Source organism: Zea mays, chromosome 9, assembly GCF_902167145.1.
Source record: "Zea mays cultivar B73 chromosome 9, Zm-B73-REFERENCE-NAM-5.0, whole genome shotgun sequence".
NCBI classification, from domain to species: Eukaryota; Viridiplantae; Streptophyta; class Magnoliopsida; order Poales; family Poaceae; genus Zea; species Zea mays.
In genome coordinates, this window is record NC_050104.1 from 113,137,153 (window position 1) to 113,151,208 (window position 14,056).

A 14,056-nucleotide genomic window follows, 5' to 3' on the forward strand; every position below is an offset into this window, starting at 1 on the left:
AAGTCAAGCAACTCCAAGAGGGCACCTTCATTAGCCAAACGAAGTACACTCAAGACATTCTAACCAAGTTTGGGATGAAGGATGCCAAACCCATCAAGACACCCATGGGAACAAATGGGCATCTCGACCTCGACACGGGAGGTAAGTCCGTGGATCAAAAGGTATACCGGTCGATGATTGGTTCATTACTTTATTTATGTGCATCTCGACCGGACATTATGCTTTCCGTTTGCATGTGTGCAAGATTCCAATCCGACCCTAAGGAATCACACCTTACGGCCGTAAAACGAATCTTGAGATATTTGGTTTATACTCCTAAGTTTGGGCTTTGGTACCCTCGGGGATCCACGTTTGATTTGATTGGTTATTCGGATGCCGATTGGGCGGGGTGCAAAATTAATAGGAAGAGCACATTGGGGACTTGTCAGTTCTTGGGAAGATCCTTGGTGTCTTGGGCTTCAAAGAAGCAAAATTCGGTCGCTCTTTCCACCGCCGAAGCCGAGTACATTGCCGCAGGTCATTGTTGCGCGCAATTGCTTTGGATGAGGCAAACCCTGCGGGACTACGGTTACAAATTAACCAAAGTCCCTTTGCTATGTGATAATGAGAGTGCAATCAAAATGGCCGACAATCCCGTCGAGCATAGCCGCACTAAGCACATAGCCATTCGGTATCATTTTCTTAGGGATCACCAACAAAATGGAGATATCGAGATTTCTTACATTAACACTAAAGATCAATTAGCCGATATCTTTACCAAGCCTCTTGATGAACAATCTTTTACCAAACTTAGGCATGAGCTAAATATTCTTGATTCTAGAAATTTCTTCTGCTAGCTTGCACACATAGCTCATTTGAATACCTTTGATCATATCTCTTTTATATGCTATGACTAATGTGTTTTCAAGTCTATTTCAAACCAAGTCACAGGTATATTGAAAGGGAATTGGAGTCTTCGGCGAAGACAAAGGCTTCCACTCCGTAACTCATCCTTCGCCATCGCTCCAAGAAAAGGACCTTGTCTTTGGGGGAGAAAGTAAAAGCCCAAAGCAACAGGACCGGATTTCGTCTTTGGTATAATCTTAACTCATTTACTTATGACCAAAGGGGAAGAAATTACTTTGAGGGCTCTAATGATTCCGTTTTTGGCGATTCATGCCAAAAAGGGGGAGAAATGAGCCCAAAGCAAAAGGACCGCACCACCACCAAATTCAAAAACTTAGTGCTTTCCAAAAGTATTTATCAATTGGTATCCTATTGTGTTCAAAAGGGGGAGAAAGTAGTATTTCAAAAATGGTATATCAAAACCCTCTTGAACACTAAGAGGTGGATCTCTTTTAGGGGGAGTTTTGTTAAGTCAAAAGAAAAGCATTTGAAACAGGGGGAGAAAATTTCAAATCTTGAAAATGCTTTGCAAACTCTTATTCATTTACCTTTGACTATTTGCAAAAGATCTTTGAAATGAATTTACAAAAATTTTGCAAAAACAAAACATGTGGTGCAAGCGTGGTCCAAAATACTAAATAAAAAAGAAACATTCCATGCATATCTTGTAAGTAGTTATATTGGCTCAATTCCAAGCAACCTTTACACTTACATTATGCAAACTAGTTCAATTATGCACATCTCTGTTTGCTTTGGTTTGTGTTGGCATCAATCACCAAAAAGGGGGAGATTGAAAGGGAATTAGGCTTACACCTAGTTCCTAAATAATTTTGGTGGTTGAATTGCCCAACACAAATAATTGGACTAACTAGTTTGCCCAAGTGTGTAGATTATACAGGTGTAAAAAGTTTACCCTCAGCCAATAAAAAGACCAAGTTTTGGATTCAATAAAGGAGCAAAGGGGCAACCGAAGGCACCCCTGGTCTGGCGCACCGGACTGTCCGGTGTGCCACCGGACAGTGAACAGTACCTGTCCGGTGCACCAGGGGACTCAGACTCAAACTCGCCACCTTTGGGAATTTCCAGGGCGACTCGGCTAAAAATCACCGGACTGTCCGGTGTGCACCGGACTGTCCGGTGCGCCAAGGGAGGTCGGCCTCAGGAACTCGCCAGCTTCGGGAAACGCCAACGGCTAGTCCGCTAAAAATCACCGGACTGTCCGGTGTGCACCGGACTGTCCGGTGCGCCTCCGGAGCAACGGTCTTCTCCGCGCCAACGGCTCTCTGCCGCGCATTTAATGCGCGCTCTGCGCGCGCAGATGGCAGGCTCGCCCATGCTGGCACACCGGACAGCAAACAGTACCTGTCCGGTGTGCACCGGACACCCAGGCGGGCCCACAAGTCAGAAGCTCCAACGGTCAGAATCCAACGGCAATAATGACGTGGCAGGGGGCACCGGACTGTCCGGTGTGCACCGGACTGTCCGGTGCGACATCGAACAGGCAGCCTTCCAACGGCCACTTTTGGTGGTTGGGGCTATAAATACCCCAACCACCCCACCATTCATTGCATCCAAGTTTTCCACTTCCCAACTACTACAAGAGCTCTAGCATTCAATTCAAGACACACCAAAGAGATCAAATCCTCTCCAAACTCCACACAACGCCATAGTGATTAGAGAGAGTGATTTGCTTGTGTTCTTTCGAGCTCTTGCGCTTGGATTGCTTTCTTCTTTCTTGATCCTTTCTTTGCAATCAAACCCACTTGTAATTGAGGCAAGAGACACCAATCTTGTGGTGGTCCTTGCGGGAACTTTGTGTTCCAAGTGATTGAGAAGAGAAAGCTCACTCGATCCGTGGATCGTTTGAGAGAGGGAAGGGTTGAAAGAGACCCGGCCTTTGTGGCCTCCTCAACGGGGAGTAGGTTTGCAAGAACCGAACCTCGGTAAAACAAATCTCCGTGTCTCACTTGCTCATTCGCTTGGGATTTGTTTTGCGCCCTCTCTCGCGGACTCGTTTCTTTATTACTAACGCTAACCCCGGCTTGTAGTTGTGTTTATATTTGTAAATTTCAGTTTCGCCCTATTCACCCCCCCTCTAGGTGACTATCAGCTGGGTCACAGTTGGCACTGCCCACTTGAGCCGGATCATCCCCGGCAACACCCTCGGGGGTTGGGCAGTGGCTCACACTCTTCACCCGAGCTAAGTCATCCCCGGCGACATCCTCGGGGGCTGGGCATGTGTCAGCACCATTCTTGGGGCCCAGGCTCTCTACAGTAACCACCTCTAAGGTTGACAGGCCTTCAGCCACTTCCATGGGACCAGGACAATCCAAGTCAGCATCCTGACCCTCGAGATCGCACTCTAAGGTCGACGAGGCACGGGATGATCTCAACCCAGCATCAGGCACGGCAGCGCCGATCTCTGTTGCATCAACATCCACAGGCTCTGATAACAAGTCCTCTGGGACCATATCCTCTAGAGTTTGATCAAAGTTGGCCAGGGACAGTTCTTGCAGACCAATAAGGGCAGACAAAGCAGGAGAAGGAACTCCACTACTTCCACCGCTGGCGATGAACTGCCGACTGTTTTTCCGAGTTAAAGGAGCTTCATCTTCTTCCTCCTCATCTTCCACAGTAACAACGCAGGCAGCACCCCCATTGGGATCAGCAACAGATGGAGCACACCCATTGGGATCAGCAGCAGTTTGGGCACACCCATTGGGGTCAGCGTCGGTAAGGCCAGTTGCAGGCACTTCTTCAGCAGCAGGAGCTAAGGTACTGGCGTCCTCATCAAAATTGGATACTCGCCGGAGGCGTCTTCTCTTCTTCTTTTGCTCGTCAGCAGAAGGCTCAGGCTGACTGGTTCGGCTAGGGCGCCTCGGGCGAGTACTGACAGGTTTCGGGACATCCAAAGTTGTATCAACCTCTGGAAGGGGCACCACTGCCAACGTACCAATAGGAGCAGTGTCGGACGAATCCTCAGCTAACAGATCAAGCATGTCATTTATGTCCGCATCACTAGGGTTCAGGGGCACTTCAAAATAAACCTGCCGTTCATCATCAGGAATCTCCCCAAGCGAAGCAACCAAAGTACTGACTTCTTCAGCAGAGGGTCGCACTCTAAGGCCCAAATTACCATCAGTCACAGGCGGATTTGACACAAAAAGGGTGAAAGCTTTGGGAGGAGGTAGGTTCCAAGCCGAGTATGCCACTGGAGCACCAACATTTGAAACCTTACCCCTGAGGATCATTTCAAGTCGGCTTACCAAGTCCACAGAAGGAATTCTCCTATTGGTAACCCGAGTTGAGTCGGCTAGCCCTCTATACAGATATGCCGGATAGGCCCTGCCTTTCAGTGGCTGAATGTTCTTGAAAACAAAGTCAGTGACCACAGCTTCAGCAGTCAGACCTCTCTCTTTCAGCAATCCAACTTCAGTTAGCAACACACCCGCCTCAGCCACTTCCTGATCTGTGGGAGACTCAGTCCAACTCGGAGTGCGAACGTCTGGCTGTCTTCCCGACCGGGAGGGGAGAGAATTTCCATAATTATCAACTATAAACCACTCTAGACGCCACCCCTTAATGCTATCCTTGAGGGGAATCTCAAGATACTCAGTTTTCCGCCCACGGCGCATCTCCAAACTGGCACCTCCAACCAACTGATGTTGTCCCCCGGCCATCCCAGGGCAACAATGATACAGATACTTCCATAAACCGAAATGCGGCAGCACGCCGAGAAAGGCTTCACATAAGTGGACGAAAATGGAGACTTGCAGAATGGAATTAGGGTTCAAATGTGTCAAATTAATGTGGTAGAAGTCAAGGAGGCCGCGGAAAAAAGGAGAGATGGGAAGGCCGAGGCCGCGGAGAAGGAAAGGAGCGTAGACTACAGACTCATGGGTATCCTCTGTTGGGACAGTAGTCCCGCGGCAAATCCGCCAAGAACAGAGTTCCCGCGGAGGAAGAACCCCGATGGATACGAGGTGGAGGAGCTCAGCTTCTGAAATAACGGACATATGATTACCTGCGAAAGGCAATTGGCTGTTGGGGTCGATCGGAGGGATCACCGCAGCAGACGAGCTTGCAGTTTTCCTCTTGGGCGCCATCTCGATTTTTACCAGCAAGCAGAGTAGGAGGCGAGTGGCAGAGAAGATTCAGATGCGGGAATGCAAGAACTAGGGCACGGAAAGCAAAGGCGGCTAAAAGCGCAACTCTTATGGGATATTCTCGAGCCAGATACCGCTTCAAAAAGTGCTCAGTCATCACCCGGCGGTTATTTCCGAAACCCTAGCATGCCACGCGTTCATCCAGCAGTTATTTCCAAAAAGCCTACATGCCACTTCATCACTCGGTTATCATCCTCAAAATAACTCATGCGGCCGGCTATCACTCGGCGTTGACTCTAAAACGCTGATTTCATCTTCAGTCGCTCGGCATTACCTCTAAAATGCCGACGTCACCTCCACTCACTCGGCGTTGCCTCTAAAACGCTGATCTCGTATTCAGTCGCTCGGCATTACCTCTAAAATGCCGACGTCGACCTCCAACCACTCGGCGTTGACTCTAAAACGCTGATTTTATATTCAGTCGCTCGGCATTACTTCTAAAATGCCGACGTCGACCTCCAACCACTCGGCGTTGCCTCTAAAACGCCGATTTTATACTCAGTCGCTCGGCATTACTTCTAAAATGCCGACGTCGACCTCCAACCACTCGGCGTCGCCTCTATAACGCCGATTTTCTATTCACTCGCTCGGTATTACTTCTAAAATGCCGACGTCGACCTCCAGTCACTCGGCGTTGCATCTAAAACGCTGATCTCGTATTCAGTCGCTCGGCATTACTTCTAAAATGCCGACGTCGACCTCCAGTCACTCGGCGTTGCCTCTAAAACGCTGATCTCGTATTCAGTCGCTCGGCATTACTTCTAAAATGCCGACGTCGACCTCCAACCACTCGGCGTCGCCTCTATAACGCCGATTTTCTATTCACTCGCTCGGCATTACTTCTAAAATGCCGACGTCGACTTCCAGTCACTCGGCGTTGCCTCTAAAACGCTGATCTCATATTCAATCGTTCGGCATCACTTCTAAAGTGTCGACGACGACTTACAATCACTCGGCGTTGTCTCTAAAACGCTGATCTCGTGTTCGAAAGCTCGGTATTACTTCTAAAATGACGACGTCGACCTTCAATCGCTCGGCGTTGCTTCTAAAACGTCGATACCGACTACAGTATTACTCGGCAGCTACTTCTGGAAGCGTCAGTGTGATGCACAAGTTATTCATCTACTGTATCAAAAGAATCAGTTCAATAATCAGGGAAAGCGAGTCATCGAGAAGGGGCCAACGTCAGTTTTTCATTAAGGGGAAGATAATAAGTTTACAAACCAACTCTTTGCGAGTTGGTGCTTCCCTACTATTACTACATTACTACTACTACTAAACTACACTATACTACTCTACATTACTACTACATTATTCTAACTACACTATACTAATATCTAAAGACCAGTGGCGTTTAGCCACTGGCCTTGCTGCTGCTGCCCTTGCCGCCGCCGCCCCTGGTGCTGCCCTTGCTGCTGCCGCCTCTGGTGCTACCCGTGCTGCTGCTGCCTCTGGTGCTGCCCTTGCCGCCGCTGCCCCCGCCGCTGCCGCTGCCGTCACCGTCACCGTCGCCACCGTCGTCGTCGTCGTCGTCATCTTCGTCCTCGCCGCCGTCCGAGTCCTCCTCGTCCGAGGAGAACTCAGACTCATCCGAGCCCTCGAGCCCGGAGCGCTCGACGGCCCGGATGTACGTCCAGACTTCCGTGGCAATCCCCTGGGAGTCGTCTGAATCATCAGACGACGCCGGGGAGAGACGGGAGCCGGAGATCCCTCGGACTCGGAGGAGAACTCCTCCTTCGAGTATTCCGAGTCGCCGAAGTCCTCCGACGGAGGAGTCGGCTCACGCTTGCGTTTGTTACTCTTGCCCATGGCGGAAGCAGACAGAAGGGAAGAGAAAGAGGCAGTAAGGAACAGCGAAGAGATGTGAAAAAACCAGAGGAGCAACGGCGTTATTTATAGAAGGAAAAGGCAACCGCTCACCTCCAACCGTGGTCACTGAACAGTCGCAAAGCATTCAATAAGCACTTCTACCCATCTGAAGACACGTCAGGCGGCTGACGCCGTTTCATGCAACACTACACCCATTGGGACTCCAGTCAACAGCGCAAAGGATATGATTACACTAGCCGTCCCATCACATTACTACTCAGAAGCAGCCGGCTAAAACACTCAGCGCACCAAGCCGTCCCTTGACCACACCCATTGGGGGGACGCCCAGGAATTATCAGTATATTTTTTAAAACGGTCACATCCGTGCAGGGCACGCAGTAAATACCTCAAGACAAAAATGAGATATCAGTAAGGATCAGAGGAAAGCCAAATATAGCCAGCAAAGTACAAGATGTGGCCGACAGAAGCGACGTGAAGACTAGACAGAGAACGTCCATCAAACGTCCAATCAGTCGCAGAAGCAAATAAATTGCACTACCTAGCAAGATATGGATGGATTGCAAACTCGGCTGCCAAAGACAAGGTATATGCTGACCTCTGCGGCAAAATATTGATGACATAATGCTGACCTCCAAAGCATAATGCAAATAGCTTCATACCAATTTTTACAAACGAAAGGAAGACCTTCGAATGGATTATCCTTAAAAAATCCATTAGAAGGTCGGGGGCTACACCCATTGGGTGCACCTCCGGTGCACCCCATGGATTATCATTCCAAGCCGAGATAGTGCCGACTTCTAAAGCGAAGGACAAGATTAAAAGACCAACCCTCAACCAGGATGCAGGAGCACAAATGGAGGTAATTTCCGGGAAAGACCTTCGAGTAGATTGTTTTCTAAAATCTACTCAAAGGTCGGGGGCTACACCCATTGGGTGCACCTCCGGTGCACCCAATGAAGTTCAGAATCCTACAAGTCGAAATGCCGACCTCTAAGGCACAAGCATGAAATTAAGCTTTGGTCAAACGAGTGATCGGGGCAAGAGAAGACAGCAGGAAGTCATTTTTTGGACCTTGGATCTTTGGGTTGATTATCTCCAAATTAACCCAAAGATCGGGGGCTTGTGGGGGATAGATATCCCCTGGGTCCACTAAAGGAGTAAAAGACCTCACGAAAGGCCCAAGGGCCCAATAAATCGTAAGGTCATTCCTTCGTGGGCCTGAGGAGAAACGACCAACAAAGCAGAGAAGACGTAAGACCGGATTGATGCAAACCCGGACGGCCCACAACGTCGAGCGAGTAAATCGCAACGGAGACCCGACTTTCCCGCGCTGGAGCCCTCATGCTACGGAGCCATGCAAGGATAAGTCGGCGAAGGTTACGTAGGGATAAACTCAGGAGGTTCACTACCTTTTAGCTACTTGTTGTTATCATATCCACATGTACTGCCCCACGGTCGAGTATATAAGGCCTAGGGGGCACCCCTTCAGAACGATCGACCCTATCTTACTCAGCCACCCACCTTAACTCTCTGTGTCTTCAATCCAGAGAGCCCCCCTTGTAACCTCGTTTACATACTCACCAGGACGTAGGGTATTACGCATTTTCTAAGCGGCCCGAACCTGTAAATCTTGTCTATTGTCCCTCGTGTGATCGGCACGAACCATTTTGCTACAGTCGTCGACACCGTCCTACTCCTAAAAACACCTTGAGGGGCAACCCCGGGTGTGCGGTCGGACCCAAAACACCGACACCTCTCTCACCTTTGTTGTTTGTCTTGGCGGCAGATCTTCTTCAGAGTATTATCAATAAAGCCAGACAACTGAACCTGCTTCAATTACCTCTGATCGACAGATGTGGCCAAGACTTTCCTATTGTTCAATATGCTGATGACACTCTCTTGATAATGGAAGCTTGTCCAAAGCAATTATTCTTCCTAAAAGAAATTCTCAATTCCTTTACAACTTCAACTGGTCTCAGGGTGAATTATAACAAATCAAGTATGTATCCGATCAATGTTAACCCTGGGAAAATGGAGATTCTATCAAGAACGTTTAACTGTCAGACAGGATCAATGCCTTTCACTTACCTTGGACTGCCACTGGGGCTTTCAAAACCTCGACTTCAACACTTTTTCCCCGTAATCCAAAGAATTGAAAAGAGACTGTCATGTTCCTCTAATTTCCTTTATCAAGCTGGGAGATTGGAGTTGGTAAACACGGTTTTCTCATCTTTACCAACCTTTTTTATGTGCATGCTTAAAATCCTTGTTACTACCATTAAGCAGATAGACATATACATGAAACATTGCTTTTGGAGAGGGAATGACACGAACTCAAAAAAGCCACCGCTAGTTGTATGTAACATGATTACTAAGCCAAAAGACAGTGGAGGTCTCGGGGTGATTAGGTTGGAGACCCAGAATGAAGCGCTACTCCTGAAATACTTGCACAAGTTTTTCAACAATCATGACTTACCATGGGTAAATATCATTTGGAATAATTACTATATGTCGGGTAGACTTCCTGGTCATAGAAGAATTGGCTCTTTTTGGTGGAAAAGTCTACTAAACCTTCTACACAATTTCAAGGGTCTGGCATTTCCAACCATTGGTAATGGTAGAACCATCCTTTTCTAGGAAGACCTATGGAATAGGGGTATTCCAACACAACAATATCCAGAATTATTCTCTTTTGCATGCAACACAAAACTTTCTATCGAAGAGGCTAAACAACAAGAGCACCTATTTCAAATTTTTCAGCTACCCCTCTCTGAGCAAGCTTATGAGTGGTATTTGGAGTTAAATGAAGCCTCAGATCAAATAACCATAAATAACTCGAAGGACACATGGAGATATATTTGGGGTTCAGATATCTATTCAACAAAAAGACCTACAGACACCTAATGGGGCATACCCACGTCCATTTTATCTATAAGTCGCTGTGGAAAAATAAATGTCAACCAAAGCATAAAGTTTTTTACTGGTTATGGCTTAAAAACAGACTGAACACAAGAAATATGCTGAGAAGGAAAAACATGACACTTGAGTCGTATTCGTGTGAAAACTATATCTGGCAAAAGGAAGAAACACTTTATCACATATTTCTTAGATGTAACTTCGCAAAGGCCTGCTGGAATTCCATTGGTATGACACCTCCCAGAATTGCTAATCCGGAGGAGGCATCGGCTAACCTCAAGCAGCAACTCAATGTTCCTTTCTCTATGAAGATAATTATACTCATGACTTGGAGTATCTGGAAATGCCGAAATGCATGGTTATTTGAGAACAAAGACCCAACGGTGAAGCACTGCAAGAATGAATTCACAAAGGAATTACTCCTGGTCATCCACAGAGCTAGAGGAAGATATGATACCTCAATCCCGAACTGGCTTGATCAATGGCAGTCTTAACTAGAATTTCCCAGCTCATATTTATCTCTTGTACATACGATGTGTTGTAATTTAACATTATTAATAAAAAAATTACAGTAGGGGTTCCCCTCCTGATCTTTCAAAAAAAAATGGTGTTAGCATCGTGCAAGTACTGTCAGATTGTCACAAGCTCTACCTACCATACTTGTATTACTTCAATGATCTCAGATAATCTATGTGCGAGTTGTTTTGGTTCGTGAATGGCTCACTACACTTGGATCGATGATTTAAATAGTAGAGTGTAGCTGGGGCACAAAAGGTTGAGGAGTGCTCGTACGGTAAAGACTGTTGTCATGTTAATGTGAACAATATCTGCCATGTTAATGTGAAGGCTATCTACAGTTAGCTTCAACGGTGTAGCGTTAGGAGTTGCTGTCATGAATGTTTCTGAATTTACAGTTCTGTAGGAACCACGAATTCTTTAAGTTATTGTGAACTAGTTTCTTCCGTAGCCTTAAATTCTGTAGAAACTGCTTGCTGGTGCCATGTATGGGTGGCCATGTACGAGTGAGCCATTCCCAGGCCTACACCCAACTCACCAAGTCGCATGCCTATGATGGTGCAGCAGTGTATGTATACGTTTTTTTTTCTTGCATGGTGCAGGTTCACGTGTTGTCGTCTCCAATACAATATAATCTACTTACAACTTACATCATATATCATGATCATGGATTTAATTAACCTCCATAATTGGATGCTTATATATGCATGGGAAAAACAATCAGCTGCGCAATGCAATAAATGGTTTCAAACAAGAGGCCAAGCAACCGTAATCTAACGTGCTGCCAGCTTAACTGATCCCTGCAGCGCCACACCACACCCGTGGATATTATAAAAACAAGAAAGAGTAAATAATTTCACGACATGCTTGTGTTAGAGTTACATATACGCGCGCTGGTGAAGTCTTATTTTTTTAGATAATGGAAACTTTCTTTCCGGCTTCAACTCCTAAAGAGAGAATCAGTTCAAACTTATTATAAACCACTTCAAAGAAAGAATCCAAAAAATAAAAAAAAAATCCTAGCCACATGTTGCCAGCCGAAAGACGTGAACACTTGAGAGTAAGTTGGGCTCCAACTTTTATTTATCTAGTATGCATCGCACCAATTGGTATCAACCTTTTGACAATTTGGGCTCCAAGTCTCTGCTTATGGTCGTGTTGGGACTTGACAGTACATACAGCTAGCTGGTAAGGTTACATTGGTTTGTATAATGGTGGATTTGTACTCCAAGGGCCAAGCAGCTATAATCTACATGCCATAGAAGAGTGACCATGTGAGCCCATTTTATGTTGGGGTCATGTGAGCAACTCGATGCCTTCGAATCACTTGCAAAGTAATCTTGAAGCAAAGTCAACTCCATCCAAAAGATCTCTTATATATAGATGAAAATTAGGGATCTGTTTGGTTCATAACTAACTGTGTCATACTTTGTCTAATGTTAGTCGTCCGAATTGAAGAACTAATGTTAGATTTAAAAGTTAGACAAAATGTGGCAACTTAGTCATCAAACCAAACATGTGTTAGGTCACTCATTTCTAACCCATCACTATTTTTTAATAGAAGGTAAAAGTAGCCTAACCACACTAGTAACTTAACGTCACTGTGTACACTACAGTAAACGACAAAATTTCCGACGGCTAAAGCCGTCGGACATAAGAGCTAAACCGTCGGACATAAGCTATGTCCGACGGCAGTGTCTTATCTCCGACGGTTTTAAGCGGTCGGCGTTAAAGCGTCGGAAATAACATTATGTCCGACGGCTGCCGTCGGACATAGTTTATGTCCGACGGCCCCATCCGACCGTCGGCGATAAGGCGGAGTAACGGTTTTAACCGCTGCCTGGGCCCACAACTGCTATGTCCGACGGCTTAAAGCCGTCGGACATAACGTAGAGCCTATGTCCGACGGCTTTAAGCCGTCGGACATAACTTACAGCATATGTCCGACGGTTTACACGAAAGCCGTCGGACATAACGTTTTTCAGAATTTGCAGAAAAATCTGAATTTTAAAAAATCTGACATTTGCAAATACAAAACAGAATTCATACACATATACACATTCACATTAACAAATATACTCACATAAGTATACACATTCACAAATATAATCACATAAGCATTCACATTCACAAAATTTAACATAACAACATAGTTCCAAATGGTTGCAATAAGTGTTTACATAAACATAGTTGTCCAAACTCCAAAATGAACATTATTCGACGGGTAGGCTTTCACATGAAAGGTTTCAACAAGTGTTTTACATCAGTATCACTCATATCCATCGCCACCTCCTCCGGCTGGACTATGCGTGCTGAAAAGATTGTTCACCCACGAATGTGTTGGGTCGTCCTGACCAGACCCATCTCCAGGTGCGGCAACTGAAGCGGGTGGTGTCTGAAATCCCTATAACACAAGCACATGAAATAGTAACCACTCAGTTGTTCATTTAAACACATAAGACATCTATGAACATGTCACACACGCATATGTGTACATACCATAGGGAATTGTGACGGAGGCGGAGGCGGTGGTGGAGGCGCCAACATTGGCATTGGCAGTGCAAACTCCGGAGGCGGCATCCCATATGTCGGCATCGGGACGCCCGCTTGTTGGGCTAGTTGCTACAAATTATATACAAGTCATTGTTGAGCTAATAAGATACACATCAAGTGTTTTGCAAAATAAGCTACAAAATGTTACTTCAGCTTACCGAGAGAAGAGCTTGATTTTGGGCCTGGAGGTTTGCATAATACTCGTCCCTCTTCTTCTGGTACTCGGCTTGTTGCCTCTGGTACTCAGATTGTTGCCTCTGGTACTCCAATTGTTCCCTCAAGACTGATTGATGGTACTCTGCCTGTTGACGCAACACTGCCATCTCCATGTCGTGGGCGGATGATCGTGAACGGGACGACTGTGAAGACGACGATGTGGACTGTCGTCCACGGCGTCTTAGCTCTCTGGAATCAATCGTAGAATCAAAAATACCCAACCTACAAGAGTGAACCATGCACTTAGTATAGTAACTCATGCCTCAGTTGAATCGCAAGCATATGATGCCAATTTTGTAATCCAAATTAAATAATCTCACCGTCCGTGGGCTTGTCCTCCTCCGCTAGCATATGCTGCCTGAGGGTCGATTGGCTGGCTCCTCCAATCGTACTCCTGCCCATGGCGTTGAACCATCTCCTCCCCATACGAAGCCTGGAGGCAAACAATATCAAATATAAGTGCATAACCCCTATATATGCCATTGCAAACAATATCAAACACATAATAGAGTATCAAAAACTCACTAGACGGTCGGTGGCCGTCTGAGTGCATAACACATCAGGATTCTGAGGATCAGAACCCCTATGCCCTTGCATATACACCTCCACATCCGTGGGCGTACGACCGAATTTGACTTCCTGTACATAAAAGTTACAATGACACATTTCTATGTAATTCAAAAGTTACAACAAACTGTGACTTACCATTCGCTTAGCCAAGCGCACATGACCATCACCACCGTAGTTGTGGAACGACTCGGTCCCACGGTTTCCCCTGTTCCTTTCGGAAATGGCACGAAACTCAGGGGAAGCCCACCATCTGCACAATGCCCGATAACCCTCCGATCGGGTGGCCATCCACGGCACCGACACCTACATGAAATTTTTTAAATAAAGCAAGCAAATACATGGCTTCGTGCGATTTGAGAGGCAAGAACCTGTTTACCTCTAGGTATTGCTCCTCCGTCAAGTAA

General features: G+C 46.4%; 1 protein-coding gene across 1 annotated transcript; it reads right to left on the reverse strand.

Annotated features, from left to right (window-relative positions):
- Positions 1–12,379: 12,379 nt before the first annotated feature.
- LOC103638869 (classical arabinogalactan protein 9-like) lies at positions 12,380–12,929 on the reverse strand. The gene is made up of 2 exons (XM_035962622.1): positions 12,813–12,929; positions 12,380–12,717 (listed from the first exon to the last, which is right to left on the reverse strand). Exons 1-2 carry the CDS (start codon positions 12,906–12,908, stop codon positions 12,583–12,585), a joined length of 231 nt encoding a protein of 76 aa, XP_035818515.1. The 5' UTR covers positions 12,909–12,929; the 3' UTR covers positions 12,380–12,582.
- Between the last annotated feature and the right edge of the window lie 1,127 nt (positions 12,930–14,056).